The sequence below is a fragment of the Sorex araneus genome, chromosome 4 (genome assembly GCF_027595985.1).
Source record: "Sorex araneus isolate mSorAra2 chromosome 4, mSorAra2.pri, whole genome shotgun sequence".
In the NCBI taxonomy this organism is placed as follows: domain Eukaryota; kingdom Metazoa; phylum Chordata; class Mammalia; order Eulipotyphla; family Soricidae; genus Sorex; species Sorex araneus.
The window spans coordinates 89,607,099-89,620,194 of record NC_073305.1 but is presented as its reverse complement, the minus strand read 5'-3'; the positions used below and the strand labels follow the sequence as shown (position 1 = coordinate 89,620,194).

The 13,096-nt window shown below is 37.9% G+C and overlaps 1 protein-coding gene across 2 annotated transcripts in view; it reads right to left on the bottom strand.

The window, feature by feature from the left end:
- ZNF451 (zinc finger protein 451) overlaps window positions 1-13,096 on the bottom strand; it is an 84,472-nt gene that overhangs the window by 60,527 nt on the left and 10,849 nt on the right. Inside the window, exon 4 of one of the 2 annotated variants that reach the window (XM_004605874.2) lies at window positions 3,036-12,804. The exons of the other annotated variant lie outside the window; for it this stretch is intronic. Coding sequence (XP_004605931.1) covers window positions 11,311-12,804 — 1,494 coding nt within the window. The 3' untranslated portion in view covers window positions 3,036-11,310. Of the gene's footprint in view, window positions 1-3,035; window positions 12,805-13,096 lie in introns of those variants that run through there. 2 annotated transcript variants of the gene reach the window in all.

Below are 13,096 nucleotides of genomic sequence, written 5' to 3'. Positions count from 1 at the left end.
GATAAAGTTGGTGTAATTAAAAGGGTAACTTAATGAGTCTTCTATTTTGTCATTTTGATGTTTAAAATACCATTTAAATACTCTTTCAAAAGACACAATTTTTTTTTTTTTTTTTTTTTTTTTTTTTTTGCTTTTTGGGTCACACCCAGCGATGCTCAGGGGTTATTCCTGGCTTTGCACTCAGGAATTACTCCTGGCGGTGCTTGGGGGACCATATGGGATGCCGGGGATCGAACCCGGGTCGGCCGCGTGCAAGGCAAACGCCCTACCCGCTGTGCTATCACTCCGGCTCTGAAAAGACACAATTATTTTGAGGCCCAAGGAGGTAAATATAACTGAGGGAAGTTAAAAGGAAACCTTAGGTGCCAGAGAGATAATAACAGCAACTAAGGCGTTTGCCTTGCATGCAGTGGCGTAAGCCCTGAGCTAAGTATGGCCCCAAAACAGAAAACAAAAGAAAAACTAAGAACAGGAGCCCTATTTTGTCATGAGGACATTGAAAGAAAAATTTACCCTGAGCTCCGCTGGGAATGATCCCTGTTCACAGAATCGGGAGTAAGCCTTAAGCACAACTGTATATGACTCCCCTCCCTAATTTATTTTAAAAATTTTTATGGTCCCATTTTATTAGGAGGAGGTAAGCGCATCTTTTAAAGATACTATACACAAGTTTCTCTTAGTAGGAGCATATTGAATCTTGTCTGTTTCAGGGCTGGAGTGACAGCACAGCGGGTAGCCTTGCACGCAGTTGATCCAGGTTTGATCCCATAGTCGCCTGAGCACTGCCGGGAGTAAATCCTGAGTGCACGAGCCAAAAGTAACCCCTGTGCCAGGTGTGGACCCCCCCCCCCCAAACAAAAGTCTTGTTTGAATGCTAACTTGCTGAAAAACTTAAGATACTTTTAAAGTATTAAATATAGGCAGATCCTTAATGTTACCTTATCTCCTTACTCACCCAAAAGTTGGACCCCAACATACTTCTTACTGCCATAACTAGTTTTCTAGAAACATTTGCCAAGATAAAGGAAATGCAGAAGCAAAAGGAATTAATTCAGCTTCTGCAATTTCTTAAAAATACTTCAAAGAACAAGAAGACATTTTACAATAGCTTAAGGCATACTATCGCTCTGTGGGTTTTTTAATGAGCAAATGATCTGTTTTAAAATGACTAACCCTTTAAAAGAACTTTAGCAGAGTAATAGGAACCTTGGGGAAGGATAGGAATGAATGTGGGAGAATAGGATGAGGGAATAAAAATAGCAATCAAGGCAAGGGTTTATTTGCTGGTCGTTTATTTGCTCCCTAAATGTCACCTGGCCTTGAGTATAGAGTATCAATTGCAAGATTATTCCTTTGATGGTCTTTTTTTTAAAAAATTAATTCACGGACCACTGCGATTTGACAGTAAGTCCATCAGCTTTGAAAGAACTGCTTCAGCACTTTGGCTGGAGTTCTGACCAGCAGTGTAAGCAACACATTCTCCTCAGGATGTGTTGTATCCAAGGGCAATTGTTTCTGCATCAGATGGAGCAAGGCCTCTTTTCTTGAGAGGTGCAATGGAAACAGCATCCTCTACTTCACGATCTTAAGCTTGAAAGAGATTCTTCGGTCGACCTATAATCTCTGAAGGACCCACCCGGTGTACATTTTCTGGTGTTGGCCACCTTGCACAGGCTCGGGTACCTTCCTGGAGCGAGAGCTTCATGCCCTGGCAGTTTGAGAGCCATGAGGTATGGGAAGTTTGCCTCACCATGCTGGATTTTGAGGTCACATTCTACCTCTAAATAGACCTCAATCTCCGAGGCTACTCCTGGAAGCATCACACAGTGTGACAACCCCTCATTGATAAACACCTTGTCATATATGGTGTCATTTCTGCATAGGTAGAGCTGAGCCTAATGTGTCCAATCAGAGCTCCATCTGTGGACTGATGATTCTCCAAGGTAAGTAGGGCTTTAAGAATGACCGTATCAAGTCCTTCCCTGATTAACGATGTTGTAGCTTCTTTTAAAGCTAAATCAGGATCTAGATCAACTATTGGTGGCTGAAGTCCCTGTTTAACCGCCGTATACACTGCATTGTCTTTTTGTGCTGAGTCACTGGGTTTTGCTGCGGTTTTGTCACAGCGTGATACTTAACTCCAAGAGTTTTTTTTAGAATGGTGTTCTTATCTGGCCCTGTTGGGACATCACTATCCATGATCCACGGGAGTTCATTTCCTGATACATTAACAGATCTTGAAGGTTTGATGAACATATTAAATAAGTATTAGGAACTGAATATACAACTGGAAAGGCTGCTGTTCCCTCACCAACTGTGTACTTTGCCACTTTACCTAAACCCCTTAATGTAGTAGCTGCATTAAGGGGTTTAGGGTTAGAATGAGTAATATCCAAAGCGTCGGTATTCTCTATCTCTAGAGAAGTCACCACTGTGTCTCCCTTGACAGTCTTCATCTTCTGTGTAAGGGATACCAAGTTCAAAGAAAGCTCAAAGTTGCAATCAAATAAAAAATGAATTAGTTTTGCAAAACATCACTGACCAGCATACTTGGCCTAAGCAGAATCCTAAAACTATTACTTCATACATGCTCAAATTTCAAAGCCTAAATTTCAGAGTCTTTCCTAATGTATTAGTCTATATCAAAGGTGACAAAGGGTCCCAATTTATTAGGCCTACTACACCCTTTTCAGGGAAAAAAAAAATCACAAAGATCCATACCTCCACCACCAACCACCATTTTTTGATGAACAAAACAAATGCATCCCCAATGCACTCTGCCCCGTGGTTAATGCCCACTGAAATACTCCAAGGCCCTGGCTGGGCAGCATTGCCCATTCTGTGCAACACTTGTCTACTTTAGTCAGAAGTTTGTTCTCCCAGTTGTTACTTAACCGGACCCAGTTGTAGCTAATGTATGTGTGAGGCCCTGTGTTTGATCCCTAGCAACCCCATCCCCCGTCCCCACCAAAAAAAAAAAAAATGTTTACTGGGTGTTTCTTTTACCCAGATGTATAATACAAACCACAACACAATTTTTCTCAAGAATTTTATATTCAAACAGATAAAGCAGAAGAAATAAACACAGCATAGCAATACAATATTTATTTACCAACTCCAGCAGCAAAGTGTTGGAACCAGGAAAACAACTCTTTTATACAAAGCAATCTTCTTCCCACCCCAACTGGTTATTGTTTACAAATACAAAGTACACGAAACATCTGTTTTGTATGAATAAATCTAAAAACATACATACATATTCCTTTCCGTAAAGTTCTCTAATCTGTTAAGAAGGCTAGTACCACCAAACCTGTGAAATAAGGATATTTCAGTATTGTCTTTATGGGTAACTTGTCAATCAATTTATAAAATCCCCTCCTAGGAAAAATAACTACACTGAGATAATACAAATAATAATACACTGAAACTTAAGTTTTTAAAAAGTATCTCTGAAAAGAAAACTTTCAACAAAGAGTCAAAAGGTTTTATCTTTTAGTGCTACTGACAGGTGCATTATGAGGAGAGAAGTGGTAACAAAACAGGTTTTAGGTGCTGCGGGATGGTGCCACTGGCACAGGGTTAAGAGGTCCTCGAAACACCTCCAAACTCCAATGAAGCAAAATCCTTAGAAACAGCTTCATTTCCCAAGTCCAACCTCAAATTATCTGTAAATGACAAATAGCCACCTTTAGTTACACTAACTACGCATGGTCCTGAAGCAGGCAACTGAATACTCATAGTGAGATGTCACATTTCACTTCTAGTGTATAATTCTGCGTGTCTTCAATTCCTTTTCACTATCTGAGCTGGGGACAGAGGTCACAGATGAAAGCCTTCCTTTGGTTCAATTCAGGGAAGAAAAAGAATTTCTCTAGATGTCCTTAGTGAACTAGGATACAAATCAACCTTTAAGAGAGACAAGTTCTACATTTCACAAGTAATGGCAATGAAAAAGCAGAAACCAATACATTTCCATGGGCAAAAATGTGTCCTCTTCAGCTTAATCTCCTTTCTGTCCTCATAAACACTGTTCTTACACTCTAAATCCAGAAACTTGATGACCGAGACACAAATTTCTCCACTTGAGTGCCTGGTTCCCATTTCTCCATTGCTCAACCTTTCCCCAATGCTGTTCGAAACCTCAGTTCAAGAACTTGATAGTCTCCAACACTTCTATATCCTCCCATTCACCATCTGCATTCCTGGCATTCCCCTCAGCAGAACATGTACATTGTACTGGTTCTTTCTTTCTCTTCTTAATAGTCCACTAACGCCCAGTTTCCCCAGAACTCCCTCAGCGCCTACATGCATGTCTCCATATTGCAGGTTTTAAAAGATGCATGACAAATGAAAAGTAACAGACACAAAATAATAAATTACCACACACAAAAAAAAACCTCACATATATACCTAATACCTTAAATCTTCATTCTGTTTTTTTATTTTTTTCTTGTGGTTTATTATGAGCATTTTTTTAGATCAAACTTGAGGAAAGAGATACTTCGAATGTCTTTAAATGACAGTCCACTAATGGACTTATAAAAAGCTCAATGGTTCAGCCTTTTAAAAATTACAAACATGAGGAACATAAGCTGATAAACATGAGCTGATAATGTGAAATGAATTTTTACATGCTATTAAATTCATCCTAAAATGCAACTCTATTTATATCCAATACCATCCCACAGTAATCTAAGAAATTAGAAATCTATCAAAGTGGCTAGAAAACAGCACTACTACAGAGGAAGAAATCTACACTGGGTTTCTAGGAATTATCTAATTTAAAGGAAAACAGGCTAGAGCAATAATAGTACAGGGGGTCAGGCACTTGCCTTGTACGTGGCCAATCCGGGGTTCTATCCCTGGCATCCCACATGGTCCCCCCACAAGCACCACCAGGAATGATTCCTGAGTGCAGAATGAGGAGTAACCCCTAAGCATCACGGGGTATGCCCTCCCTCCAATAAAAAAATAAATTAAAAATAAGTTAAAAAAAGGAAACTGAAGGTCTGAGAGTAAGTTCCTTACTAACACTCAGATCAAAGTCTTTGGAATTCAAACATGTGCCGCATCCTTTCATTATGCCAGTTTCCTCCAAGAGGCCAGCCCCCAAAAAGCGTATAACTAAAACAGGTGCAGCAAACATAAAAAGAACAAAGAAAAAATACATAAGATCCATGATAAGTAAATTACTGCTAAAAATGGAATGCAAGTAATAAATCAAACAGAAAATCAAGAATAATCTTACACTGTCAAGGTGAAATCTCTACAAAAAGAACTAAGAGGTTGGGTTTGCTTTTTTTTTTTAATCTGACTTCTGAACTAAGCAAGGATCAGTTAATATTTCAAGTACTAAGGGACGAGAGGCTAGCCATAAACACCAAGTCCAGGGAAGAAGAGTACAGCCAAATGAGTTAAAAGATCAAGACCAAGCATATATTCAAAGTTCAGTACTACCACTCAAACAAGCTGCTAAATTTTATTTCACACTTCGTTATCTTCAAAATAAGTGAATTTCTGCCTCAAGAATGCCTTGCATATTTACCAGCACATAATCTGATAAATATAAGCCATATAAATGTAGGTTCTAGTATTTCGTCCCCAGCAGAAATATGAAAATAAGACCCAAGGCTATCAAGGTGCTTCCAAGATCTGTCAAAATATTTTTGTGAACAGTAAAATAGGAGCTATTATAATTCATTAAACAAAGACCAATTTGCATGCAACTTTGTGCTAAGAATCTAAATAATCAACTATATTCTACCCAAGCCTGCATACCTAACAGCAGGAAGCTTAATGTAATTAAATGTCCATAAAAACAGAAATGAAAAACTAATACAGTGCTTCCTGACTTGGAAAAATATTCCTCCCTCATCTAAATGATACTTTACTAATTTAAAAAGCATATAATGGAGCCACAAATATTTAACACATAACGACATTGTAAATCAAGATAATGTGAAATAGACATCAAGAGAATTAACAAGAGATCTAATTGTAGCCCTTTAAACGGAATGCTGTCACAGACTCACTCTTCCAGACAATGAAAGAAAAAGTATGTGATATAGCTTAGGAAAATAAACAGCATATGAAAATCTTAGGAAAGGACCACGATTAGAAATCATAAACACAGTTAACACTAGAAGCACTTAAAGTTTATGAAAAGCAAATTTAAGCAACACCAGATATAAAGCATTTGTTTTCATTTACACCAAGTGACAGATTCAGGAATATTAAAAAACCCAATACAACATGAGAGACCACCAAAGTCCTAAAATAAAGTACAACCTGAGAATTCCTGTTGAATTCTTAACAAGGCATCAGAAAAAATCCAATAGATCATCTGACATTGATGGTAACCCTTAACACCTTGAAAAAACTGGTTGACTTTAAGAAACAGTATGCCAGAACTTTTTAGTATATATTCATGGTGATGGACTTCAAAATTTTGTAAGATGGAACTGACCATAAACTACATGTAAGAATGTTTGTGAGCAAGCAGACATAAATGCTACTGCCATTAAACAATAACCAGGGAATTGTGAGACAAAATTATCCCTTTTTCTGAAAAAGGGCATTGTAAGAGAAAACCTGAACATCCCTTAAGTAATGAAAGCATTGCATGTAAATACAAAAATACAAAGCCACATCAAAATTCTGGCTAGCATAAACAGGTAGAATTTAAAAAAATAAACACCTTATACCAAAGAGATCAAGGGAAAATAAAAGATTCCCCTAGGAGAAGATCAACATAAAAAAAGAATTAATATGAATATACTAACATCAAAAGAACTTGGTTGGACTGTGATCACTTCCAAATATATCCCATCAGAAATGAAGGGAAAAAAAACTTTCAGTAATAAGATAATGCAATAGAACAGAAAAAGTTTCATTACTATAAAGTCAAGCCAAAGTGGTATAAAACCATCATCCTACAAGTCAAGAAAAAAGGATTTAAGACGACATTATTATCATTCACCCAGGAAAGGAAAGTCCATAAAGGAATATTTTAATAACTTACAAAACTCATTCTATCTGGGAAAAATCACTTAAAGTTTTGCATTCAATACTGTGGTCAGTATCAGTTTACTGATAAATTCCACCTGTATATTAAGAGGGGGGGAAAAAAAGAAGAATGATAAGTTTGTGCATCCACTAATATAAATCTATACAAATCAAGTCAATGAATGACCCACAAAAGATGCACACAAATAATAATGACTAATGGACTAGCCACAACATTAAGATTGATATACTTCAAAAGACAAAGATATATAGCAGTGCAAGAATGGGGCGAAAATATGCCTCATTTAAAAAAAAAAAAGGTTTTAGTAATTGCAATCTTTGAGTTACTTTTATAATAGTCTAATCCATAATTTCAAAATTCCAATTAATTGTATCCCAATAACATGGCATTTACTGTATGCATCCATGTTAGCATACATGTTACAGCTAGACAGAATCTTCTTGTTTCTATTCCAGCCTCCTTGCTTCCAGTACCTGAGGTTATCCTGGATATACAGGACCCTTAAGCACATTATCAGGTCACTTAAGTTATTATTCAGTAAATCATTAGTATAGTACTAAAGCACTGAAGATAGGTACCCAAGTAGCCTGAAAGAGTTGATGCTCTCCTCAAACTACCATTTTGAGAAATAAGTGTAAGTAAGTGGAATTATAATGATCAAGAAGCTGTCACACAGTAAACAAAAACAATGCAAATACACCAATAAACTGTCACACAGTTTGAAAACGATAAAGTGTCATCAAATTTACTGTTTTGTCTAAATGTCCTTGTTTTTTCTTACCAAGCAAACGTATTCACTTATCAACTCTAAGTTGTAGGACCATTGCTAAAAAACAAGGTTAAGTATGAGGTTAATGACTCAGGCAGAAAATCTAAAACATACAGATAGAAAACAAAGTTTCCATTAGCCCAGAAAACTGAGCTATTCGCTAATAATTAAAGGACTATTTAAATAAAGGGGGAGGGGAATACTCTACACCCTTCTGAAATGGAGCAATAGTGCTATAAAGAAACTTTCAGAAGGAGAGTACATTTAGATAGTGCAATTGTACAGATGAATTACAATATTAAAAAAAAACACTGTACACAACTCACATAAATATCACCAATAACATATGCAAGACATCAAAATGTTAAGTTTTAAACAAGAATGTGAAATTTTAAAAGGCACTTCATATAACAATGGAAACAGTAGTCTTCTATACAGAATAACTCTTAAGAAATCATATAGTCTCCACAAACATTTTATGTCTAATCAAGAAATAATATCTTGAAGACAAAGGATCATTAAATGTATCCCTTTTGAGAATACCAAATTATTACACTTCAGATTATTCCAAGACCTTCTTGGAAATCAAGACATATTTAATACATCAGAGGTTGGCCTTACGGAGATTTCTGTGGCATGCCCTGTGCGTGGCAGGCTCTTTAAAACCCATCATCTGATCAATTCATGTTGTATGGGGTATGTCTCCCTTGTCCAAAGTCCCCATTCTTAGTTTTGTTAACACCGCCATCATTCAAGTATGTCAGAGAAAGATTTTTAAATAATTTTAATAATAGTAAAGAATAGTTTCTTCTGCAGTGAAGAAACTAGTCTTAGCTAAAAACTATTCCCACTCTAGTGTTTTGTTCCCATCCCTACTCAACTGCCAGATTCCTTTAGAAATTAACTACTGATTATCCAATTCAGTGATTTCCCACAATTTTCTTAAGCTGCTTAAATGTATCAGGAAGAGTAGCAATGTTATTTATGTTTACTTCTGAGCAACATAAATACTGTCTTACCATATTTGAGGAGCAGCACATCATATAGTTAACACTTCTGAACTGTACACTTAGAAATGGTTCAGACCACTCATTTTGCTTTTTTTAGCCATACTTAACAATTAAAAATACAGAGGCATGTTACATGGAATACACCGAAGCAGTTCAGAGAATCACAACACCAATTGTTATTTTAGCTTGGTTTTTGGAAAATAAGAGTCTCTCAAAAATCAAGTTTCCATTCCCTTAGCTGGGGGAAGGAAAGTGGGAAACCATGAAAGTGGGAGCAGTGTGGAGTAACCTAGCTACTGGGGAACACCTGTGAGCGTGCCAGTGATGGCTCCAAGGCTTCCCTTTCCCTGGCAAACTGCTCTGGAGCTAGTTACCTTTCACAGAAGAAACTACAAAAGGAATGTAGGACTGTTTTGGTTACTCCATTCATACCATGCACTACAAAATGTCTGTGGATGATTTCTGAGGCCCCTGCTTCTTTTCAGGTAGTTAGTGTTTTTTAGGGTTCAAAATGAAAGATAGTTTCTAGAGTATTGGACGGTATGAACCTTAATTTAGGTTACCTAAAATTTTGTGGAAAGCACAAAAATAAAGGCAAATGCTAATCATAAATAAAATGATAAATTTCCATGGTATACTCTACCACCACTAGGTTAGGCTTAATCTACAAACAGAAGAAACAGAATCAATATAGTACTCTGAAATTATCTGACAATATAAAGTAATTGCTTCCATGTAGGGAATTTGTGTATTCAACCTCTATAACACAAATAGGGATAACAAGTAGATAAAAAGGATGCTAACTCCAGTTATAAGGAAAAAGGGGTATGAATATCCAATAAACAAAAAGTATGGCACCAGGGAAAATGTTCATCACCACTGTGCAAAAACTATGGCAAGAAAAAGAACCACATGAACTGTGAAAACACATTCCACTAAGCAACAGATCCAAAATACTGATCAAGCAGCTAATAAAACCCAATTTTTAAAATGCAAATGTTTGACAAGTGACAAATCATCTTTTGTTTTTCGGGGGGGGGGGGCTGCCAAGAAAATAATACTAGAATGTATTCAGGCCCCTCAAACTTGATTTTCTCCTTTTCTGAAGTCATGCTTCAAAGACAAGGATCTAAGGGCTGGTTCACTATACAACCACTGCCTTAAGAGTAAAAAGATACTATGAAACATAGAATTGAGGTATCTGCTGACAGTTCCAATGTGGTAGAATTATTAATGGAACCAGTTGTGAGCAAGAAGTTGTCGTCTCTCATGGTAAGAGTCTGACTAGATTAAAGAACTAGATTAACCAAGACCATGTCACTGAAGTCCTGACTTCAAACTTTCAAGAAGCTAATGGATACCATTTAAAGATACCCAGGAAATACAACTGTGAAAGATATTTTCTCTACTACATTGTTATATACTAAATCTTGACCTTCTTAGTAACACGTAGATTGATGGCATTCTTCATAAAAATTGTCAGGCATGTTTGGAACTGTTGCTCTGTTAAGAGATCACATTTGCATGCCTGGATGGTGTCAACACTCTATGCCCAGGACGCTAATGTGCGTATCTTGTTGTGTTTAGTGTCAATTATCAAGATCAAAACTGTTTAGAAGGTATGGTTATTTAAGAAGGACATCTTGGTGAAGGTCTATACTATCCTGAAAGACCACCACGACCGATTCTTACAGCACGCTGAGAGATTGAGAGGTCAAAGTTTTAAAAACAAAGAATTTTCTCACAAACGGCTTTCAGTGGTGGCGATGATAGCATTGGTCTTGATGAAGACAGTCATAGTGAAAATTCCTAAAGAACTGTTGTAAGTGGCAAAGTCTTTCCAGTTGGTGTCCACAGAGGACCTATGACTCACAGTTATTCCACTGGAATCAAGCTGGATTTAGCAAAATTTTATTTGAATTTCAGTCCTTGACATAAAGCTTCATGGCTGATTCTGATGTTTCATGGAGTTTTAGAGAAGTAAGGAGATCTTGGAATTTGATCTTCCTGACACAAATAAATTGTTCACAGGCTTGTCATTCTGCAAGGATATGACAAGATGAAACCTAAAAAAGGAAATTACCGATGACTCAAATATGGATTTGCTTCTCATGTTAGTAAACAAATCTAGTGATGGGCTCTTTCCAGATCCAAAATCTCTTAGTCCTCAGTTTACCAGGATGATTTTCCTAAAGAACAAATCCTTCTTATTTTTGACCACAAGGGTTTTGATTTTTGAGTGTCTTCCTCTAGATTTACTTTGGACCAGAAATAATGGATAAACCTTTTCCAACACTTACTGTTCATTTGGCCAACAGAATATGAGTCTATGAAACACTTCTTTGCAAAAGTCTACAAATTCAAATGTATGTTGTAATTCCAGACATATATTTAGGTTCTGAGTTCTTGTTTGAGTCCTACCTGTAAAGATCATGTTTGAGTGGAGAAGAGCAAGTAAAATAATTAAGCTCTTCGAGGGTTATGCTGCTGAATATGACAAGTTATTAATTTTTGTATCCATGGCGTTCTGGTGATTCACCCTTTTTTCTGTACCTATAAGGGTGGTTCCGAGGTTTGTACCAATCACCTTTGGAGTATCCTCTATTGTGATAATGTGCTTTCTGATCATGACTGTAAAAGTATCGGTGTTGGTTATAGTACTTATTGTGGTCTTTATAGTCATTTTCTTTGATACTGTTTTCTTCTGCTACTATAGCATTCACATCCTGTCCAAAGAGGGACGTACCATCAAAAGGCAAGTGTGAGATCTTTTCTTGGGTTTTCTTGGTGAGAGATGTAAGTCGGAGCCAGGCTTGCCTTCTGTAGTCTATTGACATTGCCATAACTCTGACAACAGAATCCATGATATCTCTCGTAGTACACAACTGCCAAAGACCCGCATCCATCCCATCAGAGATGATACATCTTGCTTTTCCACGGTCAAACTCCGGGTCATGGACCAGATCCTCCATGTCTTCCCAGAGTTTACGCTGGTACTGAGTCATATAGGCCATGTAGCTAGCAGCTCGGGCTGCAATGGAAGCAGCATGGTAAAATCGACAACCCATGACCTCCATTTCTTTTGACGTGGAGTCGAGAAGAGACGTGCTTCCCCTCTTGCTGTGCTCTAAGGCTTCTACAATAGGGCCCTCAGCTGGTGGATTTGGCTGGAAAGGAGACGTGTCCTTGGCCACAGGGTATACCCTGTGCCCCATGAAGGAAGAAGGATGGCAATCGGCTGGGTCTTTAAAAACCTCAGTGGTCGCGATCCTCAGAAGAGGATGTAACGGAGGAACCAGTCGCTTCTTAGAAGTCACATAATCAGGTTTCCCGTCACATGCTTCTGCTTCAGACTGTAATGTTACTCTCTTTATAACACCTCTCTGTTCCATTCTCTTCAAGAGACCTGTGAAGCTGGACTGACTGGGGTCAGCCGGATGCCCTTTGTCATCAGCTGATGGGGATTTACAGTCAGCTTCTTCTTCAACTGTAGATAAATTCTCTTCTTTGGAGGTGGAGATGTCCCAAGGAACTGATGAGTTCTCACTTGGCCTAGAATGATGAAATCTAAAACAGCTCCTGGACTGCAGGTCACGTATCACTCTGGACATCTCAGCCACTTGTGTCTGGAGATAGAGGATGGCATCCTGTCCGTGATGAGAAGCTGAAGAAGAATCTTTAGGTAAATTCTCCTTGACCTCTGAGGAGGCCAAAGATTCTTGGGGGACCAGAACTGGTGACGAAGGAAGAGTCTGAAAATTCTCTGATGGCTTAAGGGTCTCTGTCTCAGAGATCTTATTATCTGAATTATTCTGATCATTTTCCTGGTTCTCCAATGGGTTCTCAACAGAAGGAGGTTGAGAAACTATTCTTTGTGGACTGGCGGTACAGCTCCCAGAGGAGGAGCTGCTGACTCCAATGGGAAGAGGAACACTGCAGATAGAGCACATTTCTGGACGATGATTCTCAGAGGTTGGCACCTTAGACTCAGGCATTCTCTGTGTTATCCACATGAACAAGAAAACCAAGGAAGAAAAAAAATATGCTTTTTAATATATTAACTTTCAAGTGCAGTGATGCATGTCCAGTAAGTAGAACTCAATTTTTTTTAATTACTGTAATCAACAATGAAAGTGCAATCCATTACATGTAGGCAAAGGGATCATAGCTTCATTACCCCAACACCCAATATCACTACTGGGATTAATCTGTCACTATGAAAACCATAGTAAAAATAAGCCCAGTTCAAATAATGCCATTCTAGCCAGCTGCTGAGTCCTTTGGTAGGAT